The 23257-nt window shown below is 40.9% G+C and overlaps 1 protein-coding gene across 4 annotated transcripts in view; it reads left to right on the forward strand.

Annotated features, from left to right (window-relative positions):
* Positions 1 to 23257, forward strand: part of RYR2 (ryanodine receptor 2) — a 737385-nt gene that overhangs the window by 645152 nt on the left and 68976 nt on the right. For 2 of the 4 annotated variants that reach the window (XM_030556966.1, XM_030556968.1), the window contains 5 exons: positions 253 to 326; positions 9540 to 9572; positions 10990 to 11070; positions 12053 to 12141; positions 14665 to 14793. In XM_030556966.1, the coding sequence (XP_030412826.1) occupies positions 253 to 326; positions 9540 to 9572; positions 10990 to 11070; positions 12053 to 12141; positions 14665 to 14793 (406 nt within the window). The remainder of the gene's footprint in view (positions 1 to 252; positions 327 to 9539; positions 9573 to 10989; positions 11071 to 12052; positions 12142 to 14664; positions 14794 to 23257) is intronic. The other 2 variants (XM_030556967.1, XM_030556969.1) reach the window with 1 other exon arrangement.

The raw sequence follows: 23257 nt of genomic DNA on the forward strand, positions 1-23257 counted from the left end.
GAATTGACTTAATGGAGTTTCTCCAAATGTGCAACCGTGTAACTTAGAGCTGAATTTGGCCCATTGTTTTAAAAAAATGGTGTACCTGGCTTTAGTGACATTACATTTAAGTTATCTCCTAAACACTATTTTCCATCTTCCAGCTAAGATGATAATTATATTTCTAAGTTTAATTCCCATTTTGAAAATCAACAAGATAAAATATTGGATTTATCAAAGAATCTAAATGCTATATTGCTTTTCTTATTGCAGCGTTCTTGACCTAAATGCATTTGAACGCCAAAACAAAGCAGAGGGCCTTGGCATGGTGACAGAAGAAGGATCAGGTATTATCATCTTATGAAAATAATCTTTTCCTTTTTACTGTTCTTCATCAGAACTGTATAGTTAAGGACCCTTGTAAATCTGCACCCTAAGCTAAGATGATATTTCGTCAGATAGTTTATAATTTAACTGGCCTACTTTAGACTGTGCTAGACAATAAAAGATCACTAGAGCACGTTTGAGAGTGAGGGAATGTCTCAGGAGGAATGCAGTATATCATTTTGAAGTAGCAAAGAAAATATTATGAGTAAATTTGAAAAGAGATTCCAATCACAAACAGCAGTGTTTATGTCAAACAACTTAGAAATTCGTAACCAGTTTCAGCATAAAATAAAATGAAGGGCTCCCAACTGATTTGTTAAATTGTCTTTGGTTGAATGAAAAATAGACAATTTAGTAAGCAATAAATTAGATATCAGAGGTCACGGGAACAGTAGCTGCTGTTTGGAAGACATTTGTCGTGAAAGTTTCTATTTTACAAGTGTTTCGATGTAATTTGTCTTTTGGGAAATATTCTGATATTTTATGTTTACTTATGATTTTGAAACAATTTGGGTTTTCTACCTTCTATGTTGTCAGTTCATTGTTAGTTTCTTTTGTCTCATAATGTGTTCTGTCATCCTATTAGTGTGGTTGTCTGGAACCATTAGGTTTAGTTTTTTAAGTGATTAATAGAGTTACCAAAGCACATTTTCTCTATTCCCAATTACATTCTTCATTCATAATATTTTTATGTGTTTAAATCCTACAACTAACTAATCCTTTTACATGTTTTTATTCTTAAAAACAAGGGAAAAAAGCTTGACTGCATATTCATTATTGTATTTTGGAGCTCATAATTCATACTTGCTTCATTGCAGATGTCATTGGCTACTGTGCCTGTAGCAGTTTTACATGACATATTTCTTGATTGTTCTGGTGCTTGCATCACATTGTTTAATTTGACTGAATGCCTTTAAGACAGATCACAAGTACTTCACCAGAAGTGCTCCCATATCTTAATAAATTGTAGGTCATATCCTTCTTGCCTGACTCATTTGAGTAATCTCATTAAAGTCAATTTACATGAGTCAACTTTGGCCCCATTACTCTGGACTGTGCATTCACCAAGTGTTGTCTGTCTTATTAGGCGTAGGCTGGCTTGACCATTGCTTTCATGTTTCTCTGCAAATTATTCTCAAGAATGTTTGGACATTCTGGGCATAAGTTCCATTAATATATATTTTTTAAATTATTAATAATTTTGGGTTTTGAAATGGGCTTTTTGATACAGGATCATTTTTCTTTTAATCATCTACCAAAGTTATTAGAAATTACAAATTTTGCAAGCAACTGCAAATGACTCTTTGACAACTGCATAAGTGACTCTTCTCATATCAGGGTATTTACATGCTTCCTCATCTGAGAATTTTTTGGTTTCTTTGTTGGTTTGTATTTGATCTTTCTCGTAAGTGCAGAACTAATTTGCCAAAACCAATACTGAGTATGTTTTCTTTCTGCTAAAAACAAATTCTCAACTTTTTTTTTTAACTTTTTTCCTGTTTTCTTTTCTTTGAATTAAATGTCCTGTCCTCCCTTCCTCAGTCATCACTCATGAGCGTGGTAATTATTAAAAACAAGCTGCTTTTTATTTATTTTTTCCTGTTGTTAGCTTTGTGTCAGCACTGTACAGCTCCTGAATACCATGAGGTTTTTTTGTTCCTATGAGGCTTTTAAACAAGTAGATTCTTTTCTATTATCATAATTGTATACTCCAATCTCTTCGGTTTTTATGCCAACTTTCCCCACTTCTTTGTTCTTCCTCCCTTTCTCAGGATTTGCACAGTAACTGGCACACTAGATGTAAGAGCAGCAAGCTTTTTTTTCATTTATTTACTTTTTTTTTGTTTGGTTGTGGTCTTTTTAGTGGGCCCAGTATTTGCAATGGTTGGATGTTTTAAAAATATTTATATATATATATATATATATATCTGTATATACAAACCCTTGTGCTGTAGTCCTCCTGTAATATTTTTGTTGTGCATTTAATGTGGCTTTATCGCTGCATTGATTTTGTGCAATCACAGGAAATCAGTGGTGGATCCAGAGAGGGCTGGAGGTTGGGATAGAAAGGAGATGTTGGCTGCCACTGGCAGGTTTACACTATGTAGTCAGAATTCATTTTCTACTACAGTACTTGCCAAAGTAGCTGGTAGTTTAATAATAATAATAATAATAATAATAAACACCTCTGCTGTTTCTTTTCAGGGTTACAGCAGGATGTTACTAGTTATTCCTGATATTTTGGCACTTTGAGAGCTTTTTTGTACAATAGAGAAAATGTGTATCTCTTAGAGGCAAAGGATAACAATAATTAATCTGTCACTGAGCACACTCATTTTAATTCACTGAATATGAGTTATAGGCAGCTCAATGCCATTAGTATTAATGCCTGATAGCATTATGAAAGCCCAGCCATTGTGTCTGGAGGAGAAATTATAGAACCTGCTGTGAAAGACTGCTAGATATTCTAGATTTTATGGAATAGCTGATCTCACATAACTGCTAGCAATCCTACAAATACCTATCTAAAAAGTCATTCCAAGAGCACACCAAAGTTTAGATTGGGTGACCTAGGGAGAATATATTTTTTCCATTCCATTTTACAGAACAGATACTTACTCCAAGATTCAGGAACATGTGGTTGATTGTTAGGGGAATGGAGTGAGGTCCAGAGTACACAATATAACCTGTTCCTTACTACTTTTACATTTGATGCAGGAATTTATCAATGAGTTGTTAACTTGTTATTACTGACTATGAGCCTGAGTCAGTTTTTACTCAAGTCAGTTGTAAAATCTCCTGTTGACTTCAATAGATGTAGGCTTTGACCTCTTAGTAGTGGTCGTGTTCTATGAAACTTGATTTCTTTTCCCATCTCCACATTGGCATTAGCAGAAAACCCTGCAGTGAGTCAAGATGGATGTAAGATTTATTGCCCTTTTCCAACCTTTTCTTTGTGCTATCCCCATCTAAGCTCCTTGTCCTGATTCCCCTTTCACTAGTACCACCTTCCTGTACAAAATCCTGGAACACCCACTGGTAAAAACACTGATGGTTCTTCAGCAAATGTGTTTCTTACTTGTTTTTGTGATGTACTTAATGTTGTATCTTTCTGTATGTATATTTGTTTTGAGGTTCAAAATCAAAGTTGCGCAAATGTTCATTATCCCATCTGATGGTTTTCCATTTTTCATAACTCTCTCTGTCTATGCTATCTCGCCATGATCATGATAACTTTGAAAGTGTTTTTTTCTCTCCTCCCAAAGCCCTTACTTTAGCTGACAAATAATGGAATGCATTTGTTTAATCTACACTTGCAAATTATCTTGCTAGTGTTGGGCATTCTTCTAGTACAGGATTTTTTTTCTTTTAACAAGACTTCAGAAAGAAACTTGAATATGTCCTTGGGTCAGAATGATATTTCCTAAATTAGTTGGTGAGGCAACTTCTATAAAAATTACCGGTACTTACCATTTGAAACACATACCCTCCTATATGACTGGTGTGGTTTGCATAAAATCATTATTGTTGTTTGTGATGTATGGTTAAATAGATCAAACTTACTATGCAGCAAGGAAAAGAGAGTTCGGGTCAGGCTACTGGAGTTCTGCTTTAGCCAAATATAATATCCCTGAAATACTAATCATTTTAAAATCTGTTGATATTATTAACAATAATGCTCTTGACACCTTTTATTTTAAAAATTTAAACTGCTTTAGAAATAATTAAGCCTCACAAACCCTGTAAGATAGATAACCATAATTATACCCATTTTATAGATGGATAAATAAAACAGTGAAATTAAGTGATTTCCCCAAGATAACATAGCAATTCATTTAACCGAGTTGGGAAAAGAACCCAGAAATTCTGACTTCCACTTTCTTCCTTTAACCATCAGACTGTGCAGCTATCCTGTTAAGAGTTTCAATAGAAGATTGATTAGCAGTCTCCTTAAAAAACATAGGATTACTACAATTATCTGAGATTGATTTCATTTTAATTGGAGTTAATATTCATATTCTTCATTTAATACAATCTATACAATCTACTAAATACTAGTATGTTTGAAAAAATACTAAGATTTAGAAGAACTTCTTTACTAATTGAAAATAGATTTTTAGACCCATTTTTCATTTCATTAAACCTTTTGTGAATCTTGCCCTTTATTAGAGGAATATTATAATTGCATTTGACTGATCTCACTTGAGAGACAGTTTAGGAATAGTGCCATGGAATTTTAAATTACAAAGAATAACTTTATTTCTGATGCCTGACAGAATTTGCCATGTGCTACAATGTCACCTTTAGTTCAAGACCGGTTGATCTTTATCTTCAGAAGATTCACGAATTTCCACAACAGCATTTATACAGAAAGGACACTTAAACAGTAGTTGAAGGCTTCACTGGCAAAACTCTGCTTGAACTCAGAGTGCTAGCATTCTGTTATAGATTCGTAATTGAAGCTCACAATATACAGTTGTTTTCTCAGCAGTATTGAATAATCCAATAATTTTTAAGCTATAAAATGGAATGAAGTTTATTGTTAAAATTTGTGTTCTAAGAATGGTGTTCTTTAAGAAAATAAGAATGACTATATTGATTCAGACCAATTGTCCATCTAGCCCAGTATCCTGTCTTCTGACGGTGGCCAATGCCAGGTTCTCCAGAGGGAATGAACAGAACGGGTAATCATCAAGGGATCCATCCCCTGTTGCCCATTCCCAGCTTCTGGGAAACAAAGGCTAGGGACTCTTCAGAGCATGGTTTTGCATCCCTGCCCATCCTGGCTAATAGTCATTGATAGACCTATCCTCCAGGAACTTATCTAGTGCTTTTTAAAATCTTGTTATGGTCTTGACCTTGACAGCATCCTCAGGCAAAGAGTTCCATGGGTTGAAAGCATTGTGTGAAGAAATGCATCCTTTTGTTTGTTTTAAACCTGCTGCTTATTAATTTCATTTGATGACCTCTAGTTCTTGTGTTATGAGAAGAAGTAAATAACATTTACTTTACTCCTTACTTGCTTTCTCCCCACCAGTCATGATTTTATCGACCTCTATCATATTTCCCCATTAGTTGTCTCTTTTCCAAGCTGAAAAGTCCCAGCCTTATTAATCTCTCCTTATATGGAAGCTGTTCCATACCCCTGATATTTTTGTTGCCCTTTTCTGAACCTTTTACAATCCTAGTATATCATTTTTGAGATGCGGTGGTCACATCTGCACACAGTATTCAAGATGTGGGCATATCATGGATTCATAGAGAGGCAATATGATATTTTCTGTGTTATTATCTATCTCTTTCCTAATGATTCACAACACTGTTAGCTTTTTTTGACTGCCACTGCACCTTGAGTGGATATTTTCAGAGAACTATCCACAATGACTCCAAGATCTCTTTCTTGAGTGGTAACAGCCAATTTAAACCCTGTCATTTTTTATGTATAGCTGGGATTATATTTTCCAATGTGCATTATTTTGTAGTTATCAAAACTGAATTTCAATTGTCATTTTGTTGCCAGTTAACTAGTTTTGTGAGGTCCCTTTGTAAGTCTTTACAGTCTGTTTTGTACTTAGCTACCTTGAATAGTTTGATATCATATGAAAATGTTGCCACGTCACTGTCTATCCCTTTTTGCAGATCATTTATGAATATGTTGAACAGTACTGGTCCCAGTACAAACCCCTGAGGGACACGCTAGTTACCTTTTTTCATTCTGAAAACTGACCATTTATTCCACCCTTTGTTTCCTATCTTTTAACAAGTCACTGATCCATGAGAGAACCTTCCCTCTTATCCCATGACAGCTTACTTTGCTTAAGAGACTTTATCTGGCTTGAGGTCTTGAATGGTCTGTTTCCTATGAGATTTATTGGAACTGAGGGGCAATAAAGAAGCAATGACAGACTTGTGGCACTGGTAACTCAGCGGAACAAATTCTGGATCTTTTAGTGGAAATATATTAATTGGTGTTACTATGGCAGATCCTTGCTGTTTGACAGTTGTGCATTCATCAAAATTGGGCCCTTGTGCCTTTTAGAATGGTCAATATTTTTTAATATATAATGCCCCACAAATCTGTTTAAATATTAATAGCAGTGAGGATTTCAAAATGGAGACTAGGAAAGAATTAATGAACCAAGATTCAAACACTTTCAAGGCGATATGTATGCTTGTTACATTCAATCTTATTTTTATTTTACTGCAGACGTCGCTTCTGTTTGTATACATCACAGAATCAGACTCGCAACTGCACACACTGTAGGCATAAAGCCATTCATGTGTGTAACCATACCATTTATGTGCAACATGGGCAATGGCAGCATTTTAACCAAATAGTTACATGTTCAATCAAATGTACTATAGTATATACATCACATCAATTGAAGCTAACCTAAGCAGTGACTCACTTCCCTATGTCATGTTATATGCAATATGTATGTTTGTAAGTACACTATATGTATAAATGTTTGTGTGTGGAGGCATGAATTTGTGTACATGACACCAAAAGTGGCTTGCTTAGATTTTAAGCAAAGAAATGGATCTGAATTCCAGATGTGTAACTTGTAGTCTCAAAAGAGAGACCTCTCTGTAGTCATTAAATAGTGTTTATATCCTGAAAAAATGCTAATGTTACCAGCCTTTGTTTCTGAGTCAGATTATGGTCTATTTTTTTTAATGCCAAGGATTTGTCATTATAAAAGAGATTCAGATATTTTATTGGTCAGAATTTGATCTCTGTAATCGGTACAGGCATACTGCTCAAAACTGCTTGCGATGAACACTGAAACATATAAATCATTTGTTTTTAAAAAGGAATCTATGGGTCTGATCCACCTGCCTTTGTTCCTTGTGGTAGGAGGCATACAACACTACCTTTCTGACTTGGTATACTTCTGTGTATGATTTGTGCTCATTTTACACAGATGTAAATACGTTTTTCCATGAGGTACTGTGAATGATCAGATCCAATGTACTAGGAGGGAGGATAAAACTGAAATAACAAAACCTCAAAAGACAGTCTTTCATTATCTCAATGAAAACACACTTGCAGTAATTCAGCGGTTATGAAACCATCTCTATAGAGACATTGAATGAAAGAACCAAATGCTTTACAGTGTGCAAATTGCAATTTCTTTTACGGCAAACTGATTCTTATAGTGAAGTTGATGTGTCAGGAAATGATTTCATTATAAAGGAATATTGCTATCATTTAATTCAAGGCTTTCCTGTCCCTCCCCACCTTCCCTGAATGTCTCCAAAAGCTGAGAAGGGGAAAAGAAAGAAAAAAGCAAAAGTGGAGAGGTATTGAGAGGGAGGTGAAATGGTAGGAGAGAAAATAAAAATAAATATTTTCAGCCACTTTAAAGGACATTATCAAATGATTTACATTTTTAAAGGTCTTCTCAACCATTCCTCTTACTTTGGACTTTCCCTCTCACCATAGTCAGAGTGATGCTGAAGTTTTTAATAGCACCAAATTTTTATCTAGTGTTATTTTTGTATATTTTTAATATATATATTTTTTAATATTCATTAAACACAGAACCATTTAAAAGCCAGGCACAGAACACTCAGTATTGCGAAGTTATAAGCACTATGGTCTCGACCCAGCAAAGTTCTTAGGCCTTGATTCAGCTAAGCATATGCTTTTAAGTGCTTTGCTGAAATAGGGACTTAAGTACGTGCTCTGTTTAAGCACATGAATATTCCATTAAAATTCATGCCTGGAGTGCTCAGAACCTTGTGTTATCAAGTTCAATATGAATATTAATTGTTTCTGAGAAACTTTTTGTGTGAGAATGAAAGTCAGAAATGAAAGTGAGAAAACAGTGCAGATTAAGTGCTGTTCAAAGCTCCTGCCAAGCTTTGTACAGTAGTTTGTTTAAAAGAGCAACCATTTTTTCTTGTGACTATACTACTTTAACACTCTCACCTCACCTAGGCCCTAATTTAAGAAAGCATGCTGCAGTGTTCTTGTGCTCAAATATTTAAATATTTTCCTCAATTGAGGTCCTAATTTTGCTGCATCTACTGAATTTATTTTTCCTCTCACTTTTTATGCTCCTCCTCCTTCCCCCACACCTTTTCCAAGTGAAAGTGGTCAGCTAGCCGCATGGCAGAGTCAAATTTCCTTTAGAAGAAAAGAAAATATTCACCTGACAAACATTTTTTTTAAAATAGGAAGTGGGAGGGGCCTAAATAAGATACATGTGAAATATTTGCTCTATGAAAAAAAGTTATATTGAAACAATCTTTAACTGTAAGAGTAACATAGATCAATTTTACTGGAATATTGAAATATAAATTAATTCAGTTTTTTTAATAATATTCCCATAATAGTCTTGATTTGTGTTCTTTGTTCATGCCAAACTGCCACTGAAGTCAGTGAGAGATATGGATACTCAAGGATTGTGTAGTTAGGCCTTTTGTAGGCTTGATCCTGCAAACATTTACATATGTTTAATTTTCCTTACATGTGTTATCCCCTTGAAGTCATCGAAGTCTCATTTACATGCTTATGTTTTTGCAGGCTCAGGTTCCATAAAGGTAATTGAGCTTCTGCAAGGTTCTTAGCATTCTGGCCCCTATCCAGCAAAGCACTTAAGCACATACTTAATATTAAAACATGAGAAATCCAATTGAGTTATAAAAATAAAATGCTTGATATTGCAAAATGCTGAACGTTCCAAGTCCAACAAAGTGTTTAAGCATCTTGCAGAATTGAACCCACGTTGATTAATATACTACTTGTGTGCACAGGATCCTCTTTTAGTCTTTTTGTGTTTCGTTATTTAATTAGTTGTAAGGATTTTCAATCTTGTACAGTTGAAAAGCTATGTATCTGGTATAAATGTCCAACCCAGAAACAAATTATGTTAAAGATCACCTGTAGTACTTGATTCATTGTCAGGGAGAAGGCTATGCAATTTTTTTTTCTTTTTGCCATTTCAGTGAGAATGCAGCAAGAACTAGGGGGTGGAAAAAAACATTTTAAGTCTCCCTATGTTTGCCACATTTTTATGTATACCTGGTGATATTTGGTTTGGTCACCAAATATTGTGTCTTGCTGGCCAACAGGGAAAAGAGTGAAATGATTTTATATACTTCTTTTAATGTTCACATTAGTTTTCAAAATGGTTTTGCTTCCTAACCCTACCATTATACTGAAGCCTCTCACTTTGAAAGTCACAGACTGCGGACTGGTAAGTCCATTGGCTATTTGTAATTGTAATCATTCATAATTTTTATGTACAGCAAGCATCCAACCATATTCCTGTTTATACATCATATATATGCATATATATTGTCTCTCTAATTCAAGTACTTCCAGTCTGTGAGAAGTTTTTATATTTTTGTTTAACTCTCATTATTTCTTTTATTCACCAACTGAAAAGGATAATGTTCTTAATATCACATTGGATTTGGAAGTTCAGGTACCAGTCCAAAATGCCTCCTATTTTTAAGAAAACTCTCAGAATTAATATACTGTACTTTTTCAATTTACTTGCATTTTTCTCTTTTAGTTTCATGCCATCATCAAGTAACAAATGATTGCACATTAAAATTCTCTGTATTTAAAAAAAAATTGTTTCCATTTTTGCCAAGACACCATTTGTCCCCAAGCTATTTGTATAAAGCCCTAATAATGAAATCATTTGCCTTTAATACCCCAGTGTAGTTTTGCTTGCTCTCATGTCTTCCCTCTGTGCCAATTTATCACGCTTCCAGTTCAACTTTGTTAATCTCTGATCTTTCCTAGAGCCACTAATGCTTCCCCTTTTTCTCATTTAAACTTCAAGATTAACTGTCTGTACTGATACAATTGTAGAGGTGCATTAATTGAATGGAGACCATGTTAGTGTACGAGATTTTCTTAAGCAATTTTGGAGATCTTTTAAAGCTCTAAACACCTGGATAACTGCTATCTACAGAAAAACTAGGCCATAGTGCCTAGTTCTGCAAAAACCCTTAAGGACATGTTGAAGTCCAGCCCTATTCAGAAAAAAACACTTAAGCACGTTCTTGGTGCTTTGGTTAACCAGAACTAAGGGAATTAGGTGCCTAGTATCCACTGGTTTTCAATGAGAATTGGTTGCCTAGCTCTTTTAGACTCCTTTGAAAATCCTAGGTTAAGTGTTTTCTGAGAACATAAATGTCTATAAAGTTGTTGGCTTATTTTGCTTTAAAATATATATATTTTAAAAGGTCTCTTTTCTACAATACTTGATAAATTTTTCAGGCTTTTGAATATTTATCAGACACTGGAACAAAGTAAATCCAGTATTAATCTTTATGCATGATGCAGACTTCATGCCAACAAAAACAAAAGAAGAGTATAAATGACAGAGTTTTTCTAAAATGTTGCCAAGCCCATGCTGCCACATTTTATAGAGAGAAATTTGTGTCTTGAAATGTTAGTGATCTTTACTTATGGAAGAGAAATAGCACCCACCTGCCAGCCACATACCATGCTTCAGATAGAATAGTGGCTATAAAATTGCATTTTGTATGTTTGTTTGTTAATGGTGACTATAGATTAAATATGGAGATTTGGTAAGGGGGAGTGGAGAGCTAGTTGACAGTCTGTGATAATTTGTACCTCCATTTGGCTTTCCACAGGAGAAAAGGTAATGCAGGATGACGAATTCACCTGTGACCTCTTCCGTTTCCTCCAGTTGCTTTGTGAAGGACACAGTTCAGGTTTGTGGGCAGGTTGCCAGTCAGCTGAGCCAAGGTGATGGTAACCAGGGATAAAAGCTCATCAGTGCTGAAGGCTTGGCAAGTTTTAAGGAAATATTATGAAAGGTTCCTGAGTAGCTGAACTGTATATGAAAGAAAAATATTTATGTGGAGTTAAAATGTCAAGTTTCCTTGTTCATTTAAACATTGGGAGAAAAAAAAGTCTCACATATTGATAACTCCTGGAGCAAGAACTATGTGAAAGGTAAATTAAATAGAAAATGAAGAGTACTCTAGTTTTAGCTCCTGATCACTAAATGAGAGGAAAATCTCAAAGGAGAGCTTTGCTGTGAACATATTATACTTTGGCGTGCACAGTATTTTTAGAGTTCTGGTTGTCACTGAAGGGAGGTTAAGGGGCTTAAATGTCATTCCAGGAGCCTGTGGGAGATCTTCATTGAAGAAACAATGATAATTTTTCATATATAAAAGCAAGAAATACTAGCAATTTCTTTTAAAGTATTTTTAATATTAGTTCACTTACTCATATACTTTGTGGCTTTATAAAAAAGGATTCCAGTTTATAGCTGTCAAACATATTCATATAATTGTCATCAATAATGGCATAAGATTTAATTCGGATCTCATTTAGACTAGTGTAAATCGGGAATAACTCAAGTGACGTTAATGTAGTGATATCAGTGTAAAATTGAGATAAGAGAGATCAAAGTCAAGACTTATACTATGTTCACAGGAGAAAGCAGATATTAGAACTTGTAAACTGTTACATGATCTGCTCAATAAGATGGTACCATTCAGGAAGAGGTAAACGGTTCACTGAATTAAAATATGGATTTAAACAGAAAAGTTACTTAGAAGATTTTTCAATTCTTTAAAGTAGGTTTTGACCAATGGATTATACCAGAATTTATTTTAATATATAGTTCTGAAAATATTTGAGATTTAAATAAATTTTAACTTGAACTTATCCTCTCATTTTTAGATTTTCAGAATTATTTGAGAACTCAAACTGGTAACAACACAACTGTCAATATTATAATCTCCACTGTGGATTACTTACTGAGAGTTCAGGTAAACCAATTTTACATACTAATTTCAAATAAATACAGGTAGCTGCATTTTACTATTTCCATCTCTACCTCATGCGCCTTAACACAGAGATGCTTTATTTTGCTTTATGAGTAAACTAGGCCTACGTTACATTTACCAGTATATTACACATTCATCACAATGCTGCTGCACTTGAATGTCCCTCATACTCCATTTTTGGAAACACTGAAAAAGGGATCTGGAGCTGCTTCTTGGAGATAGTTTGATATCAATTCCAGGTTTTGGGATTAGGTTTTCCATTTTTGCTAAATAATTTCCTTGGGGAGCAGAAGATGGCAGCAAAAGACATTATCACTGGGCATTTAATGGGTTCCCAGGTAGGCCTCTGTGCTTCCTATGGTGCATCGGATACACTGGTGAGATCTGTGATGTCTGACATCACTCCCCACTGGCATTCTGGCTTACAGGAAGCTCAATCCAAGGTGCATGATCTCCTTTCTGACAGCAAGAAATTATTAGCAAGGTTGGAAAATTTGAGACAACAGAACTTTGATGGAAAGACCAGACTTACAGCTGAGCTAGAGAAGGAGGTTCATGGTCTGTTTCCAGAAGCAGTTCCCTTCATCTGACTTCATTTATGCCTCCTTCACCAGAAGTTGCAGCCACAACAGCAACAGAAGAGACAGGCTAAAAGGAGACACTTAAACTCCATATTGTTAAATGGAGGCAGTTCTTGGCTAGATAGTATGGGGTCCTACTATGAAAAAAATTGAGTACTACTACTTAAACCAAGAACAGGTTTTTTCTGCTGCTCATATATTCTCAGCACCTGCTGAGCCCTAACCTGTGGTTTTGCCTAGTCACAGTATGCATTTTCTGTATTCTCTATGGTGACCATTTGACCCATTTCCTTGCATCATGATGTGGAATTACCGCAGGTTACTGAATATTGGAGATTATCCGTTTCAAGTACATAATCCTATTCTATTCCATATAGGTTTTATGCTGTGTTCAGCTCTGTAGTATCTTAGTGCCTTCCAGCAGTGTTTAGTGACATGAGTACACGTCTGGCAACATATTTTTTGTTCTCTCATCTTGTACAGTGGGGAGGGTTTTTTTTTATTTATATATATTCAGACGCTTAACAATGAGCGCATGTGTTTGTGTGAACATACACATTGCTATGCATATATATCAGAGAAGGCAAGATCAAAGAACTGCACCTTGCACTTGGAGCTAAATGTGGTGAGGTTTGTGATGGTCCTTAGTTCCTCGGGGAGTTCATTCCACACACACAGACCAAGAAAGTTCTGTCTCCCTCAAACAAGCTTTATCTTTATTGTAGAGAGTTTCATTGTGCCAGAGGAGCATAGTTGTCAACCATGGTCTTCATCGTGGAGTTTTAGGGAAGCTTTAGGCCATAGAGTGCGCTGAAAATAGGGACCAAGACCTTGAACTTAACTTGATGTTCTATCAGGAACCAGTGTAGAGAGTGGAAGACAGGTTTCATGTGTTCATCATAGTCTGTGTTGCTGAGGAGATGTGCTGCAATGTTCTGTACTATTTGGAGGCTTCAGTCTGGTCTGGGGTTCCTATCCAAACTGAGCCTCTGAACAATTTGTGCTGATTAGCCTTAGTTTAAAGAGATAATATCAAAATCCCATTTCTCTGGTAAAGCATCACATTGTCATAATCTGTCAAAGGGTAATGCAGAACAGCTCATTCCCTTTCTGAATCAAGTACATGAAGCACATAGAAGGAGTACTGCAGTAAACATATTTATCATTTTACCTATAGGTCTCATCTGTCTGAAAATCCACATTACTGCACACCTCACAATATCTTTTTTTTTTAATTAACCAATAAAATTTCCTTTTAACATTTTTTGTTGTTGTTGTTTCTAAAAATTCCAGTATGTGGAAAATCAATCCTTTTCTAGTTGTCGCTGCTGTTGTCAGTATTACTGTGTGACCTTGCAAGTTCTTTAGAGGCTTGGTGGTAATAACAACAATAAACCCTTTTATGTTTTGTAGCTCATTTTGATGATGTTTCAACTGGCATTCTTTAAAGAAGATGGAAAAAAGAATTCTGTGCACAAAGAATATTCAGTTCCTTGATTTAGCTAGCTGACAGGCAGAGAGTTTAAAGATAGTATAAAGACACATAGTTCACCTGAATGGCACACAGCACTGTGTTAATGATTTATTTAGTTTAAGGACCCTTATGTTTGCGTGAAGCTTGAAATAAAAAGCCCAGGTAATCAAGACAAAAGTTGCAAAGACAAAAGTTAGATTTTGAAGGGATTTTTTATTTTGTTTTGTTTTTCCCTGTGAGTTTCACTGACAATGAGAGAGAAAATGCATTATGTTGATGATACCGAAAATCTCTGAGATTATTTAAAATCCATATGATTGAATGGAAAAAATTATTTTGCTCACAACAAAGTTTCTTTTTTAAGTCTACTTTATGAAAATGCTGACGAACCCAGGAGTGGCAGTTTGAATATCTGACCTGTGTATGTTGTTTCCTACCTCTGTTTTATAGGAATCAATTAGTGATTTCTACTGGTATTATTCTGGGAAGGATGTTATTGATGAGCAAGGACAACGTAATTTCTCCAAAGCAATTCAAGTTGCAAAACAGGTCTTCAATACTCTCACAGAGTATATTCAGGTAAACTGCTCACATTGTCATTTGCATGAAATTAGTAAGAAATGTTTTGAAATATGTATAGTAGCCATTTGTTATTTTTTTGCAACCTAAGAATCTAGCAGATTCCCAGATATCTTTGAATTATCTCCTCTTTTGCTAACCAAGACTGCTTGTGTCCCAATATGTAGCCAGTTGTGTCCTTTTCTTTCCAATAGGATCCTTGCCATTATAATTTGGTTTTGCACTTCAAGACTGTGCTACTGCAATGCATTCTTCACATTCACTTTATCTGAAAAGTAAAACTAATGTAGAATGTGGCTGTGTGCTTATGTGGCATATTCAATCAGTGCTCTGGCTAGAGTGTAAAGTGCTAGGGCTGATTATAAAGCTCTAAATACACTGCTTGAGAAAACTCTCTCCCCATGACATATTGCCACGTTTCAGATCTGCAGAGACTTGCTTGACCTTGGCTCTCTTTGCAATAAACAAGAAGAAACTGCTGGCAGGATGTAATGAACGCCATAGAAAAGTTGTAGAAGATATTAATAATTCTGTACTGAGTGCAGGGCTTGGAAGGGGTGCAACAAATAAAATATGGAGCCACATATTGAAAGATAAGAAAAAAACTGAATAGCTGTGTCATTCCGTGAGAACCATTCATTCCGTGCCCTGACTGAGGCAAGGGGACTCATAGACTTTAAGGCCAGAAGGGACCATCATGTTCATCTAGTCTGACCTTCTGCCTATTGCAGGCAACAGAACCTCACCCACCCACTCCTGTAAAAGATCCATAAACTCTGTGAGTTCCTAAATTCCTCAAATCTTGATTTAGAGACTTCAAGTTACAGAGACTCCACCATTTACACTAGTTTAAACCTGCAAGTGATCCATGCCCCATGCTGCAGAGGAAGGAAAAAATCCTATGGTCTCTGCCAGGCTGACCCGGGGGAAAATTCCTTCTTGACCCCATATATGGTGATCAGTTAGACCTTGAGCATGTGGGCAAGATCCGCAGCCAGACATCTGGAAAATAATTTTCTGTAGTATCTCAGACCCCTTCCCATCTGGTGTCCCATCACCCACCGTTGGAGATCTTTGCTACTAGCAGTTGTAGATCGGCTTCATGCCATTGTAGGCAGTCTCATCATATCATCTACTCCATAAACTTATCTGTTGATTACTGATTACTCTCGCCCCTTGCTCCACCAATATGGCCACCAGGTGCCCGTTATCTACCGGGTAATGAGCGTTGGGGTAGGGCGGAGGTTCGATCACTGGATGCCCTGGGGGGGGTGTCAAGTGCCCACGGGTAGCGACGGAGAGCACGCAAGCAATCACTCTTAGTGTTTAAGAGAATAAGGGTTTATTAAATGAATCACAGATAATGATAAGGGAGAACACGATCAGTTACATCTAGGGCTTACAACACACTACCAAAGCAAATAATACAAATACTGCAATTACAAATAAAAGCTGGCCCTGGTATTTTTCTAAATCCCAATAGTTATCTAAATCATTCCAGGGGTTAGTAGAAGTGATATTGGTGCTATTAGTAATCATAAGTGCAGCAACTAATTTCCCTAAATAAATTGTGAGGCTTAACTGATCCCCCTTGCTTTCAAGAGTTCCTGGTCAACGGGTTTCCCCTAGCAGGAATCTTGGGGCGGCTAGAATCAGTCTTTGCCTCTTATCTACCAGTACAGAATACTTAACAGCTAATTATACTTACACATACAAACCACAAAAGTTTCATTACGGCCGGCAACCGGTTAGGCTTCAGGAAACGCGTGAGCCGAGAGAGCATGCAGGGTGATCAGGCCTGGATACGGTTTCGACAGGAATTCGGGGGCTCTCCGCCCGTCCCCGGGAGGGGACCGGCAATATATAGTAAATTTGTCGTCATAGTTTGTGATAAGCCAATTGGGGGGTCGCGAGTGGCATATGCCCATACAAGGGAGGCAGACGGGCCCTAACATCTCTACCCAGGAAGCAACCGTCGCGAGGGGAACTGTGTCTCTTCAGGCTGGCTGACCACAAGGCTGCTTTTCCTGTTGCAAGTTCTGCTTTCAGAGCAGCTACGTGACCAGTGGCAGTTCTGAGGGCTGGGGGAAAAATCCGTTGGGGGGTGGAGGCCGGAGCACCCGTAGTCTGGCCCTGGGGCCCCACTTGGGGGTCTAACATGCCCCCATGCTCCGGCCGACAACACCCCACGTACCTAAACCTCAGTGTCTGAGTCAGCATCCGCCCCTACGAGCGGACGTTTCTCAGTAGCCGAGGCAATAAGGGCACTTCCCACCATCCGCCGAACACAGGCCTTAACAAAAGCACACCCAAGGCAGAGGAGGCAGAGGCCCACCACAAGCGACACAAAAAGGGATTGAAAATAAGCCTTATAGGCTCCAAGCCCCAACCACTCTAGCCATGACCAGAAGCGGAAGGTCTCTCTGGACTCACGCACAGCGGTTCCTAAGGCCTTAAGATCATCAATTACTTCAGTTAAATTTCCAGAAATAGAAGAAAGAGAGATACAGCACTTATCTTTAAACTGGGGATACATAGATACAAGGGTTTCACAAAAATCCCGTGATTGTAACAAAAATTGTATCATTAAGCGATTCTGAAAAGAATAATCTGCTAATTCACCTAGCCGCTGATTAACTAAAGTAAAGCCTTTTGCAGTAGTATTAGCTAGCGTTTCAATAGCCAGTGATTGGAATAATACTTGCTCACGCAATAACATGTACCCCACGGGGTTAAACGAGACTGCTGAAGAAACCATAGAGGACAACGCCCCCTTCGCCCTCTCCCACCATCCCCAAGAACGTCGAACCCTCCCGGCTGAACTGGGCTGCCAGGTTTTAACATAAACACCGCCCCCTTTTATCAGGATAGAGCCAATGGTACATATGCCTTTGGAATTGGGGGGGAGTGCCGCAAAGGCAACCTCGCCACATAGCCAAAAATGACCGGGTCGTAATCTGTTTAAAACCCAATTAGAATAAAAATAGGTGTGCTTAAGAGGGTTAAAAAAAGTGCTAAAGGGTGGGGCCCAGACATCTATTTCCACGACAGTTGTATTGACTATTGGCAAGGGGGTGTCCCGATCCATAACAACGTCATTGTAAGACACGTTGCCATAGACAAGGGTTTGGGAACAATTCGGATACGTGCCGACCCAATAGGGTGAGTCTGACCGGTTTTTATGTTCCTCCCTGCCATAAAATGCCCAACAGTGGGACGCCACGGGTCTCTGTGCCGGTGACAAGGGGAGTGGGTCCCTGCAGCGTGCTCTAGTTCTATTAAAAATAGGGAAAACAAGAGGGGAAATGGGGTTAAAAAGGTCATTTGTGCAATCTATCCACTGCGCGGTAGGGAGCCACTGAGCTGAGGGGGAAGAGCAATTAAGGGGACCATTAATACTACTAAAGTTAAACACTAACGGTAATAAATCAAACAAAGGCCTATTTACAGACAGCTTGTTAGAACATGCAAGGCAATTATCAGAGGTCAGCGAAGATAAGTCGATGTTTCCTCCCAGGGCTTCCTGGATCCAATAGGCTGCAAACAGAAGCTGATGGGCATTTTCGCCCACAGGATACCGTCTCAGGTTCAGCAGAGGTGGGCCCCTCCGATCGTCGTTCTGGCTCCCTGCCGCTATGGCAAACTGTAAGACAGAACAGAAGGCGGCCTTATTGGCCCCCGTTAGTTCGCTCCTGACTCAGAACGTTTGCTTATCCAGTTGTGGTGGACCAAGGTGTGGGTGCCCTGGGCATCCACAACCGTATAGGTATTGGGATATTTACCTGCACTTACAATTTGTGCGGCGTAGGGTTCCCGGCGACCTGAGGCCTGTGGCTCAGCCACCCAGACTAGTTGATCAGGGTGATATACAGGAGTCCAGGGACCTCTAGGTCTGGGGCTGATCTCCGGCCAACGAGAATAGTTTGCATTGAGGGAGATAAGAACCTGGGGTAATAGCGCACTCCAGCCCTTATAGTCATCGTTGGGATTAACTGAACGTATCATGGTTTTCAGAACCCCGATTTTCCGCTCTACAACACCGTTACTTTCGGGGTGATACTTCAAGTGAATATGGAGGGAAGCCCCCCATCCCAGCACTAATGCTTCGAAACGTTTGCTGGTAAACGGGGGTCCTCCATCTGCTTGAACCTCGGAGGGCACACCCCATGCTGCAGCTACCTGTTGCAGCGCCCCAGCCACGGCCGCAGCCGTGGTGGTATTCAGGGGAATGCAGTGAGTTTGACGGGAGCCCAAATCTACCACTACCAGGGCCTTAGGGTGGCGACGGGCTCCGGGTAGGGGTCCCATTAAATCTATTTGCCACACCGCGCCAGGAGGGAAGTACTCTGCAGCGTACGCCCACCGCTCGTAGCGCGGGCGGTTTTGGGACTTGATTTGTGCACACTTAAGGCAGGCCTGCACGACTCTTTCGCAGTCCTGCCGCCGCACCTCAGGCTTTCCCTGAGCACCTAGGGCTAACTGATTGTATAGGCGGCCGCTAGGCAAATGCCCCCAATCCTCATGAAGCCATTGGAGGAATGGGTCGGTGTTAAGCTGGGGCTGCTGCCCCAGGCACACTTGGGGTGGTGCCTGAATTTCCCTCATTCTGTGATCCAATTCGGAGTGGAGGGGGTTAGAGTCAGGACGATGTGACGGGCAATGGGTTACAAACCAGGGCCGTGGAAACTTACGTACGAGGTCAAAAATAGTCTTCCACAGGGGCGTAAATGCTGTGGGGTTAGCCTCTCCCGTGAGGATGCTGAGACAAAATTGTGAGTCTATACCTAGCACGACCTGAGCAGAAACGGAATGGGCCTGGGTAACGTGCTGGGCAGCGAGAAGGACCCCATGAACTTCGCTATGCTGGGCCGATGAACCCGGGGGAAGGAGGTCAACTTGGAAGTGGTCGCATTTAGCACAGAGGACACCTGCCCGGGGGGTCGGGGAAGTGCCCCCATCAGATACAATCCAGGGGTCATATTTTGTTTCTATACACAGGGGCTCCAAGGCTATTGGGAATCGGACATCGTTTGGCAGCGATTTGAGCGTCCATTCCCGCCACGTGATCTCCCCCACATAACACAGCTGTTGCCACGTTAGGCTGGTTCCATGAAAACTGGGAGGGGGCAACCGCGTGAGCCATGGAATGAGGTGTACCTCGGGGCCAATCAGGGTTCCCTTACTAGATAGCGGGGCCCAAATGCGTGCCTCACCTGCGGCTAGTAACATGAGTCCTATGGGCCCGTATCGATACTGAGGGCCCTTGAGCCGTCGGGCCCAGTTATAGACCGGTTGCCCGTCCTGTGATACTGAGTACCCATAGTGATGTTGTGTAAAGAAAAGGGTGATGGTAAAAGGTGAATCCCTTTTGTATCGGGCCAGCCGTGGGTTAGAGGCAAACCAAGTGGCTATTCGTTCCAGGCTTTTCTGAGCTTCAGGACTCCATATTTCCCGTCTCCGTTTGGACGAGAGGGGTTCCTGGATCGTTTCCAGGTCCACGAGGTGTTTATCTGGGATGAAGTGTCTGTGATAATTAATTAGGCCTAAAAGTCTCTGCAGTTGCTTTTTATTCTCGGGCGGGTCTGTTACCCAAGGATCTAGAATCCCCGAGGTGGGTTGGCCACAATCGTAGGGGTCATAATGTTGGCCTAAGAAGGAAAAGCTTTGAGAGGGCACAAGGTGGCTTTTTGCCTCATTAATTCGCCACCCATTGGCCTTTAGTTCAGCTACCACGGCGTTAGTTACGTGCTGAACTATGTGTTCGTTGGGCCCAATCACAATTATGTCGTCCACATAGGCTAAAATGGTGGTGCCCCCAGTGGCTTCTACCCCTTTTAAGGTTTTCGCGAGAGCGGCCGTTGCCAAGGCTGGGGAATTACAGAACCCCTGAGGGCACACCTTCCACTGGTACTGCGCGCCCTGGAAAGCGAAATTTAAGATTTGGGGTTTGTCCTCCAAAGGGATTTGATAGAACATATCCTTTAAATCCAGGGTGCAGGCCCACCTCCCACCGGCATCACTTAGCTGCTGCCGTATTTCTGGAATGGTGGCTGGGCCTGCAAACGGGAGGTGTCGGACTCGGCTATTTGCCTGTCTATAATCAATGACCAATCGAAATTCAGAGGGGTTGCCGGGCTTGGGGATACCCCAGCCGGGAGATAGATAGTTGGACGCGGTCGCCTGTGCTATCCGTCCCTCCTTTAACAACTGGTCGAGCAGCTGCTTAATGAGGGGGATGCCTTCAGGCTTCGTGGGAATAGGGGAAAATTTCCATGAACTGTTATTAACAAGCTCGGGGCTATAAGGGGGGGGGTCATCGGGTGACAGGGCGACGGGCAGGGCCTGACAGACCTGTTTTTGTAATCGCAATCGTTTTATATCCCCAACCCCCAACAAATTTGTTCCTCCCAACAAAGCCTTTACCTTTCGCTTGTACCCCTTATGAATTAAAGTGAAGCTGACTACAGGCTTTTCTTCAATACTGTTAAGACCCTGGACAAACATAGTAGAACTTGTGGGTACGTGGGGCACATCGGGTTTTACAATGGAGATTTGAGCTCCGGTGTCCAACAGAAAGGATACAGGGGTGTAAGGGGGTTTGGGACCAGCTACTAATAGGGTGTGGTATGGTCGGTCATTCCAAGTCTCTGTGGAGGCCGGGGCGCACCCGGCCTCTACTCGTTTTTTGTCCTCAAATAGTCATCCCAATCCTTCCATCCTAACTGTTTTCCCAAATCTTGCTGTTGGGCATCAGACATCTTCCGCAGTGCCTCCTTGGGGATCCCCTTATGTAATAGGAACCCAAAAAGCGCCCTTTCAGCCTTGGTTCGTTCAGGGTGTTTAGGCTGACCCTTATTAACAGGGTTCCCAGCTGGAAGGGCTGAAATGGGATTCTTCGGGGTCGGTGGCATTCGGAGCCGGGACACGGCCTCATATAAGGTAATAAGGGGTTGCCCCACCCAACTTTGCAACAGCAGGAGTCCCCCTGTGTCAATCGGTGGGGCGCCCTCTACGGCCAAGTCCACCGCGTCCCGGTGGACCGGGATTTCAGTGGGGTCTGTGACATAAATAAAGGGGACACCTGTCTGAACCTGTTCGTCGCTTAAATTTAACGGCACCGCTTGTGCATCCCACGTTACGATGGACGCTCCGGCAATAGCCCAGATGATCTCATGGGGTGTATTTACGCTGCCAGGAGGCACATACAGTCCCCTAAAACTGCCTTTCATGGTCAAGACGGCCGCGGCCGGGGTGGTAATCGGCCATAGCTGATTTCCCAAGAGATGATGACCTGGGAACCCCGACGCCCAATTGGACGTTTTTGCCAGAACAGCGGCTTCCTCCCTGTCTACCGTCTCTGCCCCGTGATCCAGGGCCAGACGACCCAGCCACACTAGGGGTGCCTCGCCCTCCCTGCGCCTCGTGTCTGCCAAAAATTCCTTCATCTCCGCCTTGGTGCGAGTTCGATACTCGGTAGTCGTAACTGTCTGACCTGTCTCATAATCCACCTTACTTTTAGTGATAGCAACGGGCATTGCCTCCATCTGCCTCTCCTGCTCAGGCGCAGGTGGGGCTGAGGGAAGAGCAGGGGGGAGAGCAGGGTAGATCGAAGGGGGAGCTTCATAGGGGGGTGGGCTTTTACCAGCCTGACTCCCGTCCTCCTGCTCCTTGCCACTTATCTCACTTTCTACACTGTCGGTACCGCTCGCAGCGGCTTGTTTAGCAGCAAACATAGTGCTTCCATGAAGGACCGCACAGAGGTCCAGCGCTTTGTTAAGTGCACTGAACAAGACCGTGGACACGTCCTCCGACTTAAACTCGTCTGGTCTAAGTTTCTTTGTCCGCCTGGTCTGCTCTAATTCCTGCAGTAACTGGGCTAGCAACCCGTGGGCAGGATCACCTGGCTGTACCCGGGGCGGGGGTATGAGTTTAGAAACGGTGGCCCCGGATTTTTTGATGATACGGCTACACTCCTTCCAGATGCCTGATGGTGTCTCAGTCCGACTAGTTTCCGCAACCCCCGTGCACTGGGGTTGCAGGGAACCATCGGCCGGCTGACACTTAAAGGTGGGGTGGCAGTGGAGGAGGCATCCTACGGCAGGCAGGGTTAATGAGGTAGTATAGCTTTTCGACCCTGACCCTGACTCTATAGTACAAACCCAATCTAGGGTGGGCCTCGCAGACTGTCTGCTGGCCACTTGGTGAAATTGTAAGTGTTGAAATTGCTCGAGCTCAGATTGTTCACGGTCCCCACTACACCACGGGCACTGACCCTCCCGAAGGCATCCTGTTCGTGACGCCATGTTGATTACTGATTACTCTCGCCCCTTGCTCCACCAATATGGCCACCAGGTGCCCGTTATCTACCGGGTAATGAGCGTTGGGGTAGGGCGGAGGTTCGATCACTGGATGCCCTGGGGGGGGTGTCAAGTGCCCACGGGTAGCGACGGAGAGCACGCAAGCA

The sequence above is a fragment of the Gopherus evgoodei genome, chromosome 3, assembly GCF_007399415.2.
Source record: "Gopherus evgoodei ecotype Sinaloan lineage chromosome 3, rGopEvg1_v1.p, whole genome shotgun sequence".
NCBI classification, from domain to species: Eukaryota; Metazoa; Chordata; order Testudines; family Testudinidae; genus Gopherus; species Gopherus evgoodei.